This window comes from Bos indicus x Bos taurus, chromosome 18 (assembly GCF_003369695.1).
Source record: "Bos indicus x Bos taurus breed Angus x Brahman F1 hybrid chromosome 18, Bos_hybrid_MaternalHap_v2.0, whole genome shotgun sequence".
NCBI lineage: Eukaryota > Metazoa > Chordata > Mammalia > Artiodactyla > Bovidae > Bos > Bos indicus x Bos taurus.
The window spans coordinates 17,487,698-17,501,442 of NC_040093.1; the positions used below are offsets into that span (position 1 = coordinate 17,487,698).

Below are 13,745 nucleotides of genomic sequence, written 5' to 3' on the forward strand. Positions count from 1 at the left end.
CCAAGAAGTCAACACATCTTTATTAAACGACTGCAAAGTTACTGGGAGGAGGCCATGATGCTGGACACACCTGTTGAGAAGAAAAGGGAAGGCCAGGGTCAATGTGGCAAAGATACAAGATGAACCTCCAACCACCAACCGCAGCGCCCACAACTGTTTAGGGGCCTTGTAGACTTAAACAACAGGCTAAGAACAATGCCTTTATTTCTTTTTTTAAAGTCTTTATTGAATCGTATTTTAGCTCCTCGATCAGGGATCAAACCCGCAAACCCCTGCATGGGAAGGCAGTCTTAACCACTGGACCACCAGGGAAGTCCCAATGCCTGGATTTTAAAAGTATGATTTGCTATTTTCATCACCATCCTGATAACATTTACTATGGTAGTATTTGCTTCCCTGGTGGATCAGTGGTAAAGAATCCACCATCTGCCAATGCAGGAGACAGAAGTTCGATCCCTGGGTAGGGAAGATCCCCTGGAAAGGGAAATAGCAACCCACTCCAATATTCTTGTCTGGGAAACCCCACGACAGAAGAGCCTGGCAGGCTACAGTCCACTGGGTCACAGAAGTCGGGACAAGACTGAAGTGACTAAGCAACAATTTGCGAGATGCTCTGAGCGCTGGACTTGCATCTCATCCGCAGAACCCTTTGCTCCAAGGAATTCTCACAAAGAACCCCAACTCGGTGGGCACATCTCATTTAGACTGAAGGTCCGCAGCCCCCAGGTATGGAGATGCCTGCCTGCTCAATCTTGTTCCTCAGTTAAATAGCAATGTAGTCATTTTGTACTCAGAGGCCACAGCGTACCAGTCCTTATCTTTAACACACCAGAACCACACTTAAGAGGGCGGGGAGGAAACCGAGGGCCTAAGGAAGCAGCCCGTCCCTGCCCCGCCAGTTCTCTCTTACTCCAGGACGCCTGCGCAGTGGGAAGGTGCGATAGCAGGTTTGCTCTAGTTGAGCAGCCAGTGGAGTGTTAGTTAATGTGATGGTGACAACAAGGGTAACATTTAGTGAGCTGCAGGACTGGTTCTTTGCTAAGTGTTGCACATGCAGTGTCTCACTTCACACTCATACCTCCAGGGGGTGGGTACTGTGGTATTATTCAGTTACTTAGTTACTTATTATTACTTATATTAGTTCCTTATATAGTTATTAGTTACTTATTATTCAGTTACTTATGGGGTTCACCCAAGGACCAATGACTTTAATAATAAAAAGTGTAAAAACTATATGGAGTTAGTCATAATTATTGGGCTGTCACCCCCCACTTTCTAGATGAGAAACTGGAGGCAGAGATGTAAGGTCGCCTGCCCGAAGTTACAGATGAATAAAGAACCCGGATCCCACCCAGCTGCCCCGGCCGCAGAGCCTGCACTTCCTGGTAGGTGTTCTGCTGTGTTTTAACAGATGTCAGGGCCGAGGCCCCAGGGCCAGTGAGGGTGTGGGGATACCCTGCCGGGTCCCTCCAGGCCCTGGGAAGTCTTACTGAGCGCTTCAGGGCAGGATCCAGTGCCCAGAATTCCAGGGAAGGACACCAGGACCCTCCGCCCTTTCTCCCCGGGGAAGGCGGCCTGCCTGGGACACAAGAGATCAGGGGAATCTGGCAGGTACACATTTCTTGGCCCTGAGTCAGAACTTATCTACCTGAATCTTTGGGGACCCAGCCCTGCTCTCTTATAAGGCCCCTCCTCAGCCCCACAGCCTGAGGCTCGGGCCACTACTCACTGTCAAAGTCGATCTTCTCCACGATGTTCTTGGGCTTTATGCTCTCCTCCTGGCTGCAGATGAAGATCTGGCCCGACTCGTCAGCACTCCAGCCGTACTTGCTCATCCACACCTTTAGCTGGCTGTCTGCAGAGGACACAGCAGCGCAGGGGCTTTGCACAGGGATCCCACAGTACTGGGGATGGGGGGCGCACTCAGGGTGTCCTCCTTGCCTGCCTTGGGCAGATCTGATCTCGGGCTGCCAGCCTGGGGCTCCTACGGTTCATTCTCCAAACAACCGCCAGGGGGAGCCTTTTAGCTTTCTCATCCTTCCCACTACAGGGCTTCTGAGTTTCATTTTCTATTTACCTCTCATGTCTCCCAGGGTAAAAGCTCAGCTCCTAAAAACAGCAGAGAGCTTACTTCTCTGCTTTCCCCCCAATCTACATTGAAATGGCTTCAAAATGATGATTTCATCATTTCCAAGAACAGTAAGCTTATGGCACCATGTTTAAGAATTTCTTTGCAGCTCTTTCTTGCCTTTAGAAAGGGGGCAGCAGAGGATGAGATGGTTAGCTAGCATCACTGATTCAGTGGATGTGAGTTTGAGCAAACTCCAGCAGACAATGAAGAACAGGGGAGCCTGGCATGCTGCAGTCCATGGGGTCTCAAAGAGCCAGACAGGACTTAGCGAGTGAACAACACCAAAAAAAAAAATATTTTCTGGCCAGAGAAGTGTTCTATAACTTGAAATAATTCTTTTCTGTGTGACTACTATCAATTTGATACAGATTCATCTGTTTCTCTTTACCTTCAACTCTAAGGGCTGTTTCATCCCTTTCTGATTTAATTTCACTTTTAAACACATAAAATATCGACACGATGTAAAGCACTTAGTATAGTGCCCGACACAAAGTGTCCAGAAAAAGTTAGCTTCCACTGAAAACAATGTTTCATCTGGCTTAAAAGGCAAAACTATCCAAGAAGGTGCTCAGAGAAATCTCACCCCCAATCCCCCAACTCTCCTCCCTGTTCTCACCCTCAGCTCCCAAGAAGTAACCATTTTCCTTGTTTAAAAATTTTTCCCTTCCTGTATTTCTTTTTGAAAAATGAGCAAATATGCACACTTTTTTTTTCTCTTTTTAGAGGGATGTTTAGAAATATAAATCTAATCATGTTCTCCTCTGCTCAGACCCTCCAGTGGCTCCATCTCACTCAGGATAGAGGACAAAGTCCTCAGGCAGGAGACCCTTCAGTGCCTGAAACCCCTCCCCACACCACCTCTCTGCCCTGGCTCTGCCCCCTGGCTCCCCCAGCCCCGGCCAAGGGCTTCCTGGCTGCTCTCTGAGCACTGCATCCTCACACTCACTCTGCGCTCAGGCTGCCGCCTCCACCTCCAGGTGCCTCCTGCTCCCTCACTCCCCACCCTCCCGGCCCTCTCCAGGGGCTGTCATGCATGGATCCCACTAGACATGAACAGCTTCATTTGTCATGTTTTGCTACCTCCATGAGAATGAATCTAAGCCATTCTGTGCTGCTCACTGCCGTGCCCCAGGGCCTTGAACAGTGCAGAGTGGGCATTCAACTAATTTATGCAGAATAATGAATGAATGCTGTAGGATGTTTGAAAAGGCAAGGGAGGTGTTATATTAATTCCTTATTTCCTCTCTGGACTGGGCCTTTAATAACAACCTGGTAAGGCAGGAGTGGGCCCATTTGAGGAGCTGGCTGAGGCCCACTGCCCTGCTCACTCTGACCTCCTAGATGGCACTAGGGACCCAGAGAAGGCCTTACCTGTCAGATCCCCGAGCATCTCAGCCAGCAGCCAGCGATCGATGTGTTGATACGTGATGCCCACGACATGGCAGATAACTGCGGAAATTAGGGACAAAGACGAAGGGCCACTCTCAGAACCTGCTGCCACTCCCTCCCCTCAGGGAGCCCAAGCTCAGAGAGGAACTTACATTTTCGGACAGAGTCTTCAAAGCCGGTTATACCTTCCAGGAGGTCCATGTTTTCATCCAGGGCTTGCTGTGAGGGGAAAGACGATGTTCACAATAACGCTAATTGTCAGTAACGTCAAGGGGACCCCTCGGCAGTCCAGTGGTTAGGACTCGGCACTTTCATTGCCAAGGGCCTGGATTCAATCCCTGGTCAGGGAACTAAGATCTCACAAGCCATGTGGCCAAAGAAAAAAGTTATAAATAATGCCAAGAAGATTAACCCCGATAATAAAATAAGAGAAGCGAACACTCTAGCATTCACCCCACAGGTCAGCCCTTCTTCTGTATGCAACCTTATGATGTAACAATGCTGGTTTTTCTCCTATTTTAGAGATGGGGAAACCAAGGCTCAGAGCAGCTAAGAGATTTGCCCAAAATCACAGAGTGGGGTTTGCACCTGGCAAACCCCATCTGCCCATCACTTCCTCCCACTCACCCCCTCACTCCAACCACAGGGGCTCCTCACTGCCCCTCAGACATGCCAGACACTCAGCCACCTCAAGCCCTCAGCACTGGCTAGGGGTGGGAAATTCAGCTTTGGCCGCTTCTATTTTCCCATGAAATGACAAGAGAGGAGACAGATGAGGTACCTGCACTCAACCACCTCTTCTCGGATCTCACCTAATTCAGAGAAAAGGGCAACAGCCCTACCATGGCCCATGAGCCCACCCTCCCCAACCCCCTGGGAACTACCCATCACCTCCTCCCACTTACCACCTCACTCCAACCACAGGGGCTCCTCGCTGCCCCTCAGACTTGCCAGACATCCGCCCACCTCAAGGTCTCAGCGCTGGCTGTTTTGGGGTCTGGAACTCTCTTCCCCCATGGCTAGCACTCCCGCCTCCTTGAGGCCTCTGCTCAAATGTCACCCTCCTAGCAAGGGCTCCCCCAACATCAGGGAGGGAGCTGAGGAACTCACTAGGACCACGAGAGGGAGCGGCCAGCTCGGCAGGAGGAAGGTGGGAGAGCAGCTGTCCTGGAAGCCAAGAGACACTGGCCGGGCAGGTGAGCCGGGGCCTGAGAACTTCCCATGGGATCTAGCAATGGGGGTGTCACTGTGGGTCTCAACAAGAGCGCTTCGGTGGCCTGTGCCTGAGTCAGGCGTCAGAGGGCTGGCCACAAAAGCCTGAATGGCATGGGTTCATGTGAGCAGAGGGATAAGACGAGGCTGAACACAGGCAACCTGTCCTGGGGTGGGCTGACCCACAGCCCTGATTCGCCTGGGATGTGAGACTTTGTGCTTTAAGACCGGGAAAGCCCTGGGCAGACTGGGACAGCTGGGGTCCCAGCCAGGAGCAAGGCAGGAAGGGGAGCAGAGGGAGGGGGCGGTGGCAGAGCTGGTGGGGAGTGTGGAGGTGCAGGGGGAGTTCTTTTTTATGTTAGAACCCACTGCAGCGTGGACGTGCTGCATGGGGATGGAAATAGTGTGGAAAGGTCAAGTTTGCAGAGTGGGGAGAATGGCTGGTGTGACGCCACTGAGTGGGCGAGAGGGCAGGGGATCAGGGCACTGGAGGAGGAGGGACGGGTCACCCACTAGAGCAGAACAGGGCTTGGTCAGCTGCCAGATGTTGGGTCAGGGGTGGGAAGTTCAGCTCTGGCCACTTCTATTTTCACATGAAATGAGAAGCCAGGTCATAGGCTGAGGTGAGGAGTTGCGGAGAGCCATCCAGGAACAGGGGGAGGGAAGCACGGACCGGCTGTGGGTGGGCACTGACAGCTCCTCTCCAGCCTCCTGCAGCCCCACAGCCCCAGGTGAGGAGCGCACAGTTTGTGAAGGAGGAAGCAGAACAGAGGACAGGGGCTGCTGATCAGGCCGAAGAATGTCGGGTCGGAGGCCTCATGGGGGCGAGCTGGGAATCGAGGGGCGAGGAGGAAGTGGTCAGAGGCTGGAAATGTTTGACCTTCACGGGCAGATGAGGCAATTGCTGATGAAGACAAGTATAGGTCAGTAACTCCCAGACTTAGCCGGGTAGCAAAATCACCAGGGATAATTGCTTAAAATCACTAAGCTGAGACCGCACCCAGACTAATTATGTCAGATTTCATGAAGGCACAATTCAAGTATTAGTATCATATTTGTTGTTTCTTTTTTTTTTAAACTTCTTAGGGATTCAGTGTGCTGAGAACTGGTCTCATCTTGGATGTGAGGGGAGGGAGTGAGGGGCTCAGGGCCCAGGGAGAACAAGAAATCTGGAAACTGAGAAGTCAGGGTGATGGAAGGATCACAGAACTGCCCTTTCAAGCACCTAAGAATAAAGAGTGGCTGTAAGTTACATTCTTCAGAAAAATGAGCTGTCATGGAGTGTGGTGGGGTATGATAAGATAGGAGCTTCAGGACTGGGGGGCTGGGGGAGGAGATGGGTCTGGGAGTGGAGGTGAGAGCTAGGAGGCCATGTGGACTCCCCCTTGGGACACCAGGTCCAGTTAGGACAAGAAAGGGGGAACAGAATTCACTCTTTATTCAACTGTTATTATGTGGCCATATCCCATGGCATGCAGGATCTTAGTTCCCCAATCAGGGTTTGAACCCATTCCTGGTTCGGGTTCCACTGCAGTGAAAGCACAGAATCTTAAACACTGGACACCAGGGAAGTCCGTGGGGGGGAGAGTATTTAGAGGACAGAGGACTTTTGCTGAAAGAACAGGTGCTTGTCTGTGTGTGACAGAGTGAGAGAGAGAGAGAGAAAGCCTGAACTTTGTCAGCAGAGGAGAGGCCTGGGGTGTCCTGGCTCCAGGTGGGGATGAACATTCCATGCCATCCCACACGCAGAGTTCTGAACCCAGGGCCCACTGCCATGGAGGAAGCCAATAAATGTGTGTGGTCTTGACTTCCAGCAGCCTTTTCTGCACAGCCTAGTCACCACCCTACCCTGGGGCCCCAGGGAAGTTACCCAGAAGGCTTGGAAGTGGCAGGTCTCCAGCAGGTCTCCGAGGTACAAAATCTGCCGGATGGGCCGTTCTTCTTGCTGGGGGGAGGCGTTAAGGGCAAAAGGCCTTCCAGACAGAGGAGGCTGCTGCTGCGCCCAAGACTGCCCCGCCCACAACCGCCCCGCCCACCTCCTGCTCACCACAGCCTGTCATGGCAAACATGAGCAAGAACCTAAGGATCCACAGATGGGGACAACTCAACAGGGGCCGCCTCACACACTGAGATCGAGTCACCCCTTACAGAACTGACATGGAAAACGTGATGAGACACACCTCTAGCAAGATGAAAAAAGCAAGATGCAGAAAGACGTGTGTAACAGCCCGTCACCGGGTCGGGAGGAACGGGTGTATATAGACGTGCACACCCGCACTTCTGCATCCGTAGGCTATCGTGGAAAGGCAGAGGGCTGTAAACAACTGTGGCCTTCAGGGAGGGGAGCGGGTGGCCGTGGGCCGAGGAGGGAGGAAGCCTTGGTTTTTTCATGGTACACTTTGCTGTACTTTGAACAGTGGATCCTATGCGGTTTTTAAGCCATCAGAACAGACCTCTGGGGGAGGTGGACTGTCTGTCAGAAGGCAGGTGCCCCCGTGGACACACATGTCAGAGCAGGTTCAATGAGGAAGACATTTCTCAGCCCTGCCGCCAATGAGTAGGCCAGCTCAGTGGTATCTCACTCAACATCTCTTCACTGGAGAACAGTGCTGTACCAGACAGACACTGGCCAGTCCCTGGGGATAAGCAGAATGAAGGGAAGCCGACAAGCCAGCTCTTCGTGGCTCCGACCTTTGGCCTGGTGGTCTTTGCTCAGCTACGAAGCCTCATGGGAATCTTTCTAAAGCATGTTTCTCCCCCATCACTCTGCAGCCTTAATGCCTCTTCAGCTCCCCAGTGCTCTGAGTCTGACCAACTCTGTGGCTAAGCCGAACGTCCTCTACTGACTCTAACATGGCACTGAGCTCTTTTCTTCCTCTTTCCCTACACACGCTCCCCTCTGCCTGGATCACCCTTCCCCACGAATCACCCAATTCCTCATCTTGTATCTGCTCCCTCCTCCAGGAAGATTTCCTGGCTTCCAGGCAAGTTCAGGTGCCTCCTCTAGCCCCTCACACCGCAAGTCCTGACTACTCCAGAGAGGACGGGTCTCCCCCGCTAGACTGTGAGCTCTGTGACGGTACTGCCCCAGCCGCGGCCAGCCCGGAGCCAAGACCAGAGCAGGCAATCGGTGTCCATGTCCGAACTCAAGAGCACGCCCCTGTGACTCCGTCCCCCCGCTCCCCGTCCCCCAGTCCCAGCATGAAGCGGGAAGGATGCGTGGGCCTGGTCGATCATGCACTTGCACAGCGTGAAGTCGGTGTGGGGCAGGTTGGTGAGGGCCTTCAGCAGGATCTGGGCGGTGACCGTGGTCTGGAAGAAGGCCGGGTTGAACTGGTACCTGAGAAGGGAAACAGATGCAGTAGTAGTGCCATCTCCTTGTCCCTGGGCTTCACTGGGTACCAGGAAGGCTGCTCGCTGCTTCCGCCCGGAGTCTGGGAGCTGGACATGTCTGCGCTCTGATACCAACCACCCCACTGTCTGGCTGGGACTTTAAGCTCCCTGACCCCTACTTTCCTGCTCTGTAGATGGAGACAGTTAATCCTCACAACCACTCAGTAAGGCAGACAGTGTTAAGTGATTCACAAATGAGTACATAAGTAGCAGTGGTCAAGCCTCTGGAGCCAATTGCCTGGATTTAAACTTCACCGCTGAGTGGCCCTGGACTACTCTTTAAAAAAATACTTTATTTTTTGCTGTGCTGGGTCCTTGTGGCTGCGCGTGGACTTTCGCTAGTTGCAGACAGCAGGGGCTACTCTCTAGTTGCAGTATGCTGGCTTCTCTTGTTGGGCTTCCCTGGTGGCTCAGATGGTAAAGAATCCACCTGCAATGCGGGGGACCTGGGTTCAATCCCTGGGTTGGGAAGATCCCCTGGAGCAGGGCACGGCAACCCACTCCAGTGTTCTTGCCTGGAGAATCCCCATGGACAGGCTTCTCTTGTTGCAGAGCACAGGCTCTAAAGCTCTCAGGCTCAGTAGATGTGGCACACAGGCTTGGCTGCCCTGTGGTATGTGGGATCTTTCTGTACCCGGGATGGAACCTGTGTCCCCCTGCACTGCAAGGCAGATTCTTAACCACAGGACCACCAGGGAAGCCCCAGCATGGAGCATTTAAAATAAGTAGACTTCCCTGGTCTGGAAAGATCCCACGTGCCACAGGGCAGCTAAGCCTGTGCACCACAACTACTAAAGCCCATGCGCCCTACAGCCTGTGCTCCACAATAAGAGAAGCCACGGCAATGAGCAGCCTGTGCAGCTCACAAGCCCCCCACAACCAGAGAAAGTGCTGGCACAGCACTGAAGACCCAGCACAGCCAAAAATACAAATAATGAAGTAAGATTCTAAAAAATAATAAATGCTCTGTGCATCAGTTTCCTCTCTTGCAAGAGGTGAGAATAAACCACTGTATCGGGACTTCCCTGGTGGTTCGATGCTTAAGACTCTGTGCTTCCACTGCAGGGGGTTCAGGAAACTAAGATCTTGCGTGTCAGTGTGGTGCTACGACAAAAAAACCAAAACAAATTAAAAAACCCAACTGTATCTACCTCACAAACAAAACATAGCCTCAAAGTGAGTTAATACAAAGGTTACAGCACAGTAGGTACCACATGGGGAGTGCTCACTAGGCAGTGGTTATCACCACTAACAAGCTGAACAACCTCCCCAACACACCCACCGTCTCCATCTTACAGATGGCAAAATCGAGGTCACGAAAGCTCTAAACATTACAAAGCTGGTAGTTGGGCTTCCCTGGCGGCTCGGTGATAAAGAACCTGACTGCCAATGCAGGAGACACAGGTTCAATCCCTGGGTCAGGAAGATCCCCTGGAGAAGGAAATGGCAACCCACTCCAGTATTCTTGCCTGGAGAATCCCATGGACAAGAGGAGCCTGGCAGGCTACAGCTCTTGGGGTTGAAAAAGAGTTGGATGTGACTTAGTGACTAAAACAAGGAACAATAACGGTGTGTCCGTAAAGCATCTAGAAAGAAGAAACCAAATATCCACCGACAGAGTAACAGATAATTAGGACCTGGTTCCACATGGAACACTACACAGCAATGACAACCAACTGCAGCCACACAGGAAAAGCGTGGCGCTCACAACCCAGGGCTGAGTGCAAGCTGCCAGACGCAGAAGGGCTCCAGTCGTACGGCTACTCTTATGTTCGGTTCAAAGCAGGCAAATCTGAGCTAAGTGAATCAGGATGTGTATGTGTGTACATATGTCTGCAAGCGTATGGTAAATTCACACAAAGCCAGGCCATGAGAGCACAGGAGTGGTCACCAGGGTCAGGGTGGTTGGCACAAAACACACGGGGCAAAGGACAGGGGTGCTAGCAACACCCATTTGCAATTGGGATGCTGATTACACAGGTGTTTATAACTCCACGTTAAACCATAGATTTGCTTTCTGCAGCAGTCTGTTACGGAGAAGGCAATGGCACCCCACTCCAGTACTCTTGCCTGGGAACTCCCATGGATGGAGGAGCCTGGTAGGCTGCAGTCCATGGCGTCGCGAAGAGTCGGACACAACTGAGCGACTTCACTTTCACTTTTCACTTTCATGCACTGGAGAAGGAAATGGCAACCCACTCCAGTGTTCTTGCCTGGAGAGTCCCAGGGACGGGGGAGCCTGGTGGGCTGCTGTCTATGGGGTCGCACAGAGTTGGACACAACTGAAGCGACTTAGCAACAGCAGCAGCAGCCTGTTATGTGCGCCTTGTTATGATTTTTATTTATTTATTTTTTTACTTTTTGGTTGCACCTCAAGGCACGTGGAATCTTAGTTCCCCAACCAGGGATCTAACTCGTATCCCCTGCAGTGGAAGGCTGGAGTCCTAACTGCTGGACTGCAGCCCTGTAACTAAGTTTGCAAAAACCATCCCTCCTCCTGCCCCTACTTCCTGGCTCCTTAGTCTTGCACATTCTATCCACATTCTATCCAAAGTAGATAAAGAGGTCATACAATTCAATACCAAAAATCCCCCAAAACCCTGTCAGAAACTTCTGAATAGGCTTTTTTCCTCCAAAGAAGACACAGAGATGGCCAACAGGCACATGAGAAGATGCTCAACATCACTAAACATCAGGAAAATGCAAATCAGAATCACACACCTGATAAAATGGCTATCAACCAGAAGACAACAAATAACAAAACACCGGCAAGGATGCGGAGGAGAGAACGCTTGGTAGTGTCATGTCAACTGGCGCAGCCACCATGGAAAACAGTAGCGAGGTTCCCCGTAAAATTAAAACTAGAACTACCACATGATCCAGCAATTCCACTCCTGGGTATGCGTGTGTGTGTGTATATATATAAAGAAAACAAACACTAACTTGAAATGATACATGCACCCCAGTGTTCACAGGAGCACTATTTTCAGTAGCCAAGATCTGGAAGCAACCTAAGTGTCCATTGACAAATGAATGGATAAAGAAGATGTGGTACCTATAACACAGACACACAATGGAATATTATTCAGCCGTTTAAAAAAAAAAGGAAAAAGAATGAAAATTTGCCTTTTGCAACATGGATGGACCTGGAGAATACTATGCTTAGTGAAGTTAAGTCAGACAAGGAAAGGCGAACACCACATGTTTTCACTTACATGCAGAATCTAAAGAATAAAATGAAAGCAACAAAACAGAAACAGAGACCAAACTAGTGGTTGTAGATGGGAATGGGGTGGGGGAGAGGCAAGATAATGGAAAGGGATTAAGAGGTACAAAATATATATGAAATAAGTAAAATACAAAGTCACAACAAACAGCACAGAAGCTATAACCCCCATTATATAATAACTCTAAACGGAGTATAACCTATAAAAATACTCAAACACTATGTTGTACATATAAAACTAATATAACATTGTAAGTCAACTATACTCCAATTTTTAAAAAAGAGAGAGAAGTCACATCTTGCAGGTTACCTCTCACTCCCACCCCACCCAGTGCTGGGAGTGGCAGACTGCTGACAATGGGAACCGGGTGGGAATGGAGGCAGATACTCACAGTTTCAGGACAGCCAGGTTGGCTTCCAGATCATAGGCATTTTCTTTGGCCTGTGTCTCCACATAGCGCTCCAGGGTGGCCAGGTTCTCAGGGTTGTACCTAGAGGAGAAACAAGATCAGTGAGCAGAGACAAGAGCTGAGGCCAGTTACTCCATGGGGTGGGAGTAGCGGGGGGAATGTAGCCTGCTCCTCCTTCTCTTCCTTTCCTCCCTCCCTCTGTCACTGGCCACTTGCTTTATTCAAATATTGAATCAGCTCTATAACCTCTGATGAAACTTATCCATATCCCAGACCTAAGCCCCAGCTCTAAACCCCGGGCTGGGTTTAGAGCCATGGGTTTTTTTCTGAAAAATGCCTCCTCAATCTCTCAGCCAACCAGCCCTTGCGGCCTGTACATCTGGCCTCCTGGACATCTTTGATATCCACCCCTTCCTCCCATACCCAGACCCCACTCTGGTCCAGCCCATACTCTCCTGCCTAGTTTTCCCCATCCCAGCCCCCACCAATCTACCTGTGCTTCCCCCATCACCGCCTTGACCACTCCTGGCTATCACTGTCTACAGTCCAGTTTGTCTGAACTAGAAACTCCATGAAAGCATGGCCAGTGGCTGTCTTTGGTTATCTCTGGTCCGCACGAGTGCCCAGAATTCACAGTGTAGCTTTTAATAAACATGTGTTCGATGAATGAAATAGGCGGGGCGGAGGGGGGAGGCGAGACACAAAGAGGCACTAAGAGGCTCAGGGAGACTGAGGTGCAGAGAGAGAAAATTGAGGGGCTGAGAGAGGGTAAGTTAAGCAGAGAGGGCGGCCTTAAGGTATTAAAGCGGACTGAGAGGCAGGCAAGGCCACCTCCTGCCTTTAGGCCTATACAATACTGTTTTCTTAAACAACTGCTCTAAATTGACTGAAAAATCCCACCTCTGGGCAAGCCCAGGATGCTGACCACCTCTTGCTGACTCCAGAAAACGCTCTCCTCCACCCCTCTTGGACAGAAACGCTCCCTCCGACCGGGCTCAGACCTGTCGATCCCCTTGAGCAACTTGCCCACGTTCGCTCTCATCTGCTCAAACATCGCCATGACTGCTGCCGCCTCCCACACCAGGTTTATAGCCGAAGACCCTGCCGGCAAAGCGTCCTCGAGGACCGGAAGAGGAAGAGTTGGTGGAAACGGAAACTACGTAATTATTTTCTCTCCAGCCCCGGGGGCGGTGAATCGTGCTTTGGGTCTTGCGGCGGCTGCCACGCTTTCCGGCTGCCGCGTGACTTCTTCCCAGCCGGCGCAGTTAGCGCGTGCGCATACGCTCTACTCGAGCAGAAGCTACGGCGCGAGAAAAGACCTAGCCTAACCAAGTGCGCAGGCGCCTTCTCGCGGCGATGGGGCGGGACTAAGCTTTTCCCGGGCCTAGCGTATCCAGTTATAGTCCCAGGCGCGTGAGCGCGAACTTACCGGGAAGTAGACTGATCCGTGGCGGCGTGGACGCACGTTGCGATGCGCGCGGCTGTGAACTCAAAACTGCTGGGGTTCCATCAGTACAATTCTTTTGGTCCATGGGCATGTGCCGAAGAAGGTGCTCTCTGAGGTCCCCTTGGCCCCAGGCCTCGGCCCCTGAGGCAGGATCCTGAGCTTCGCAGGTCCCCCACGCTGGTCCCCCACACTTCACCCTAACGCCGAGGGTAGTGGCCCGCAAAGCTGTTGTGCTCAGCCCGGCAGGGGCGGACGGAGGCTCGTGGACCCCTCCAGATCACGCCCAATCCCCATAGGCTCCAGTTTTGCGGGTGAAGGCGAGCGCCCTGCATGTGTCCACAGCAGGCATGACTGCACATGCTTGTGTTATTATATGTATATGCTCTGGGTACATCCACATACGTGCACACGGGTATCCAGGTGTGTGCACGTCGACTGGCCTGCGCGCCACACAGGGAGTTACCACTAAGTGCCTGTATGTGTCCCTGTATGGGTGAACAATAATGTACGCTTCATGGTCATCCCAGTGTAGACCTG

The 13,745-nt window shown here is 51.7% G+C and overlaps 1 protein-coding gene across 1 annotated transcript; it reads right to left on the reverse strand.

Moving 5' to 3' along the window:
• On the reverse strand, positions 1-13,005 carry EIF3K (eukaryotic translation initiation factor 3 subunit K). Its single transcript, XM_027515921.1, has 8 exons — positions 12,763-13,005; positions 11,744-11,842; positions 7,952-8,072; positions 6,603-6,677; positions 3,673-3,739; positions 3,503-3,580; positions 1,730-1,855; positions 1-70 (listed from the first exon to the last, which is right to left on the reverse strand). The coding sequence occupies exons 1-8, from the start codon at positions 12,819-12,821 to the stop codon at positions 39-41; spliced, it is 657 nt and encodes a 218-aa protein (XP_027371722.1). The 5' UTR covers positions 12,822-13,005; the 3' UTR covers positions 1-38.
• Positions 13,006-13,745: the final 740 nt, after the last annotated feature.

Coding starts and splice junctions, on each gene's coding strand:
- EIF3K (XM_027515921.1), bottom strand. CDS start 12,821: ATGGCGATGTTTGAGCAGATGAGAGCGAACGTGGGCAAGTTGCTCAAG. Junction 8,073..11,743: donor AACCTGGCTGTCCTGAAACT/GTGAGTATCTGC, acceptor TTCCCTTCTCAG/GTACCAGTTCAACCCGGCCT. Junction 3,581..3,672: donor TGAAGACTCTGTCCGAAAAT/GTAAGTTCCTCT, acceptor TAATTTCCGCAG/TTATCTGCCATGTCGTGGGC.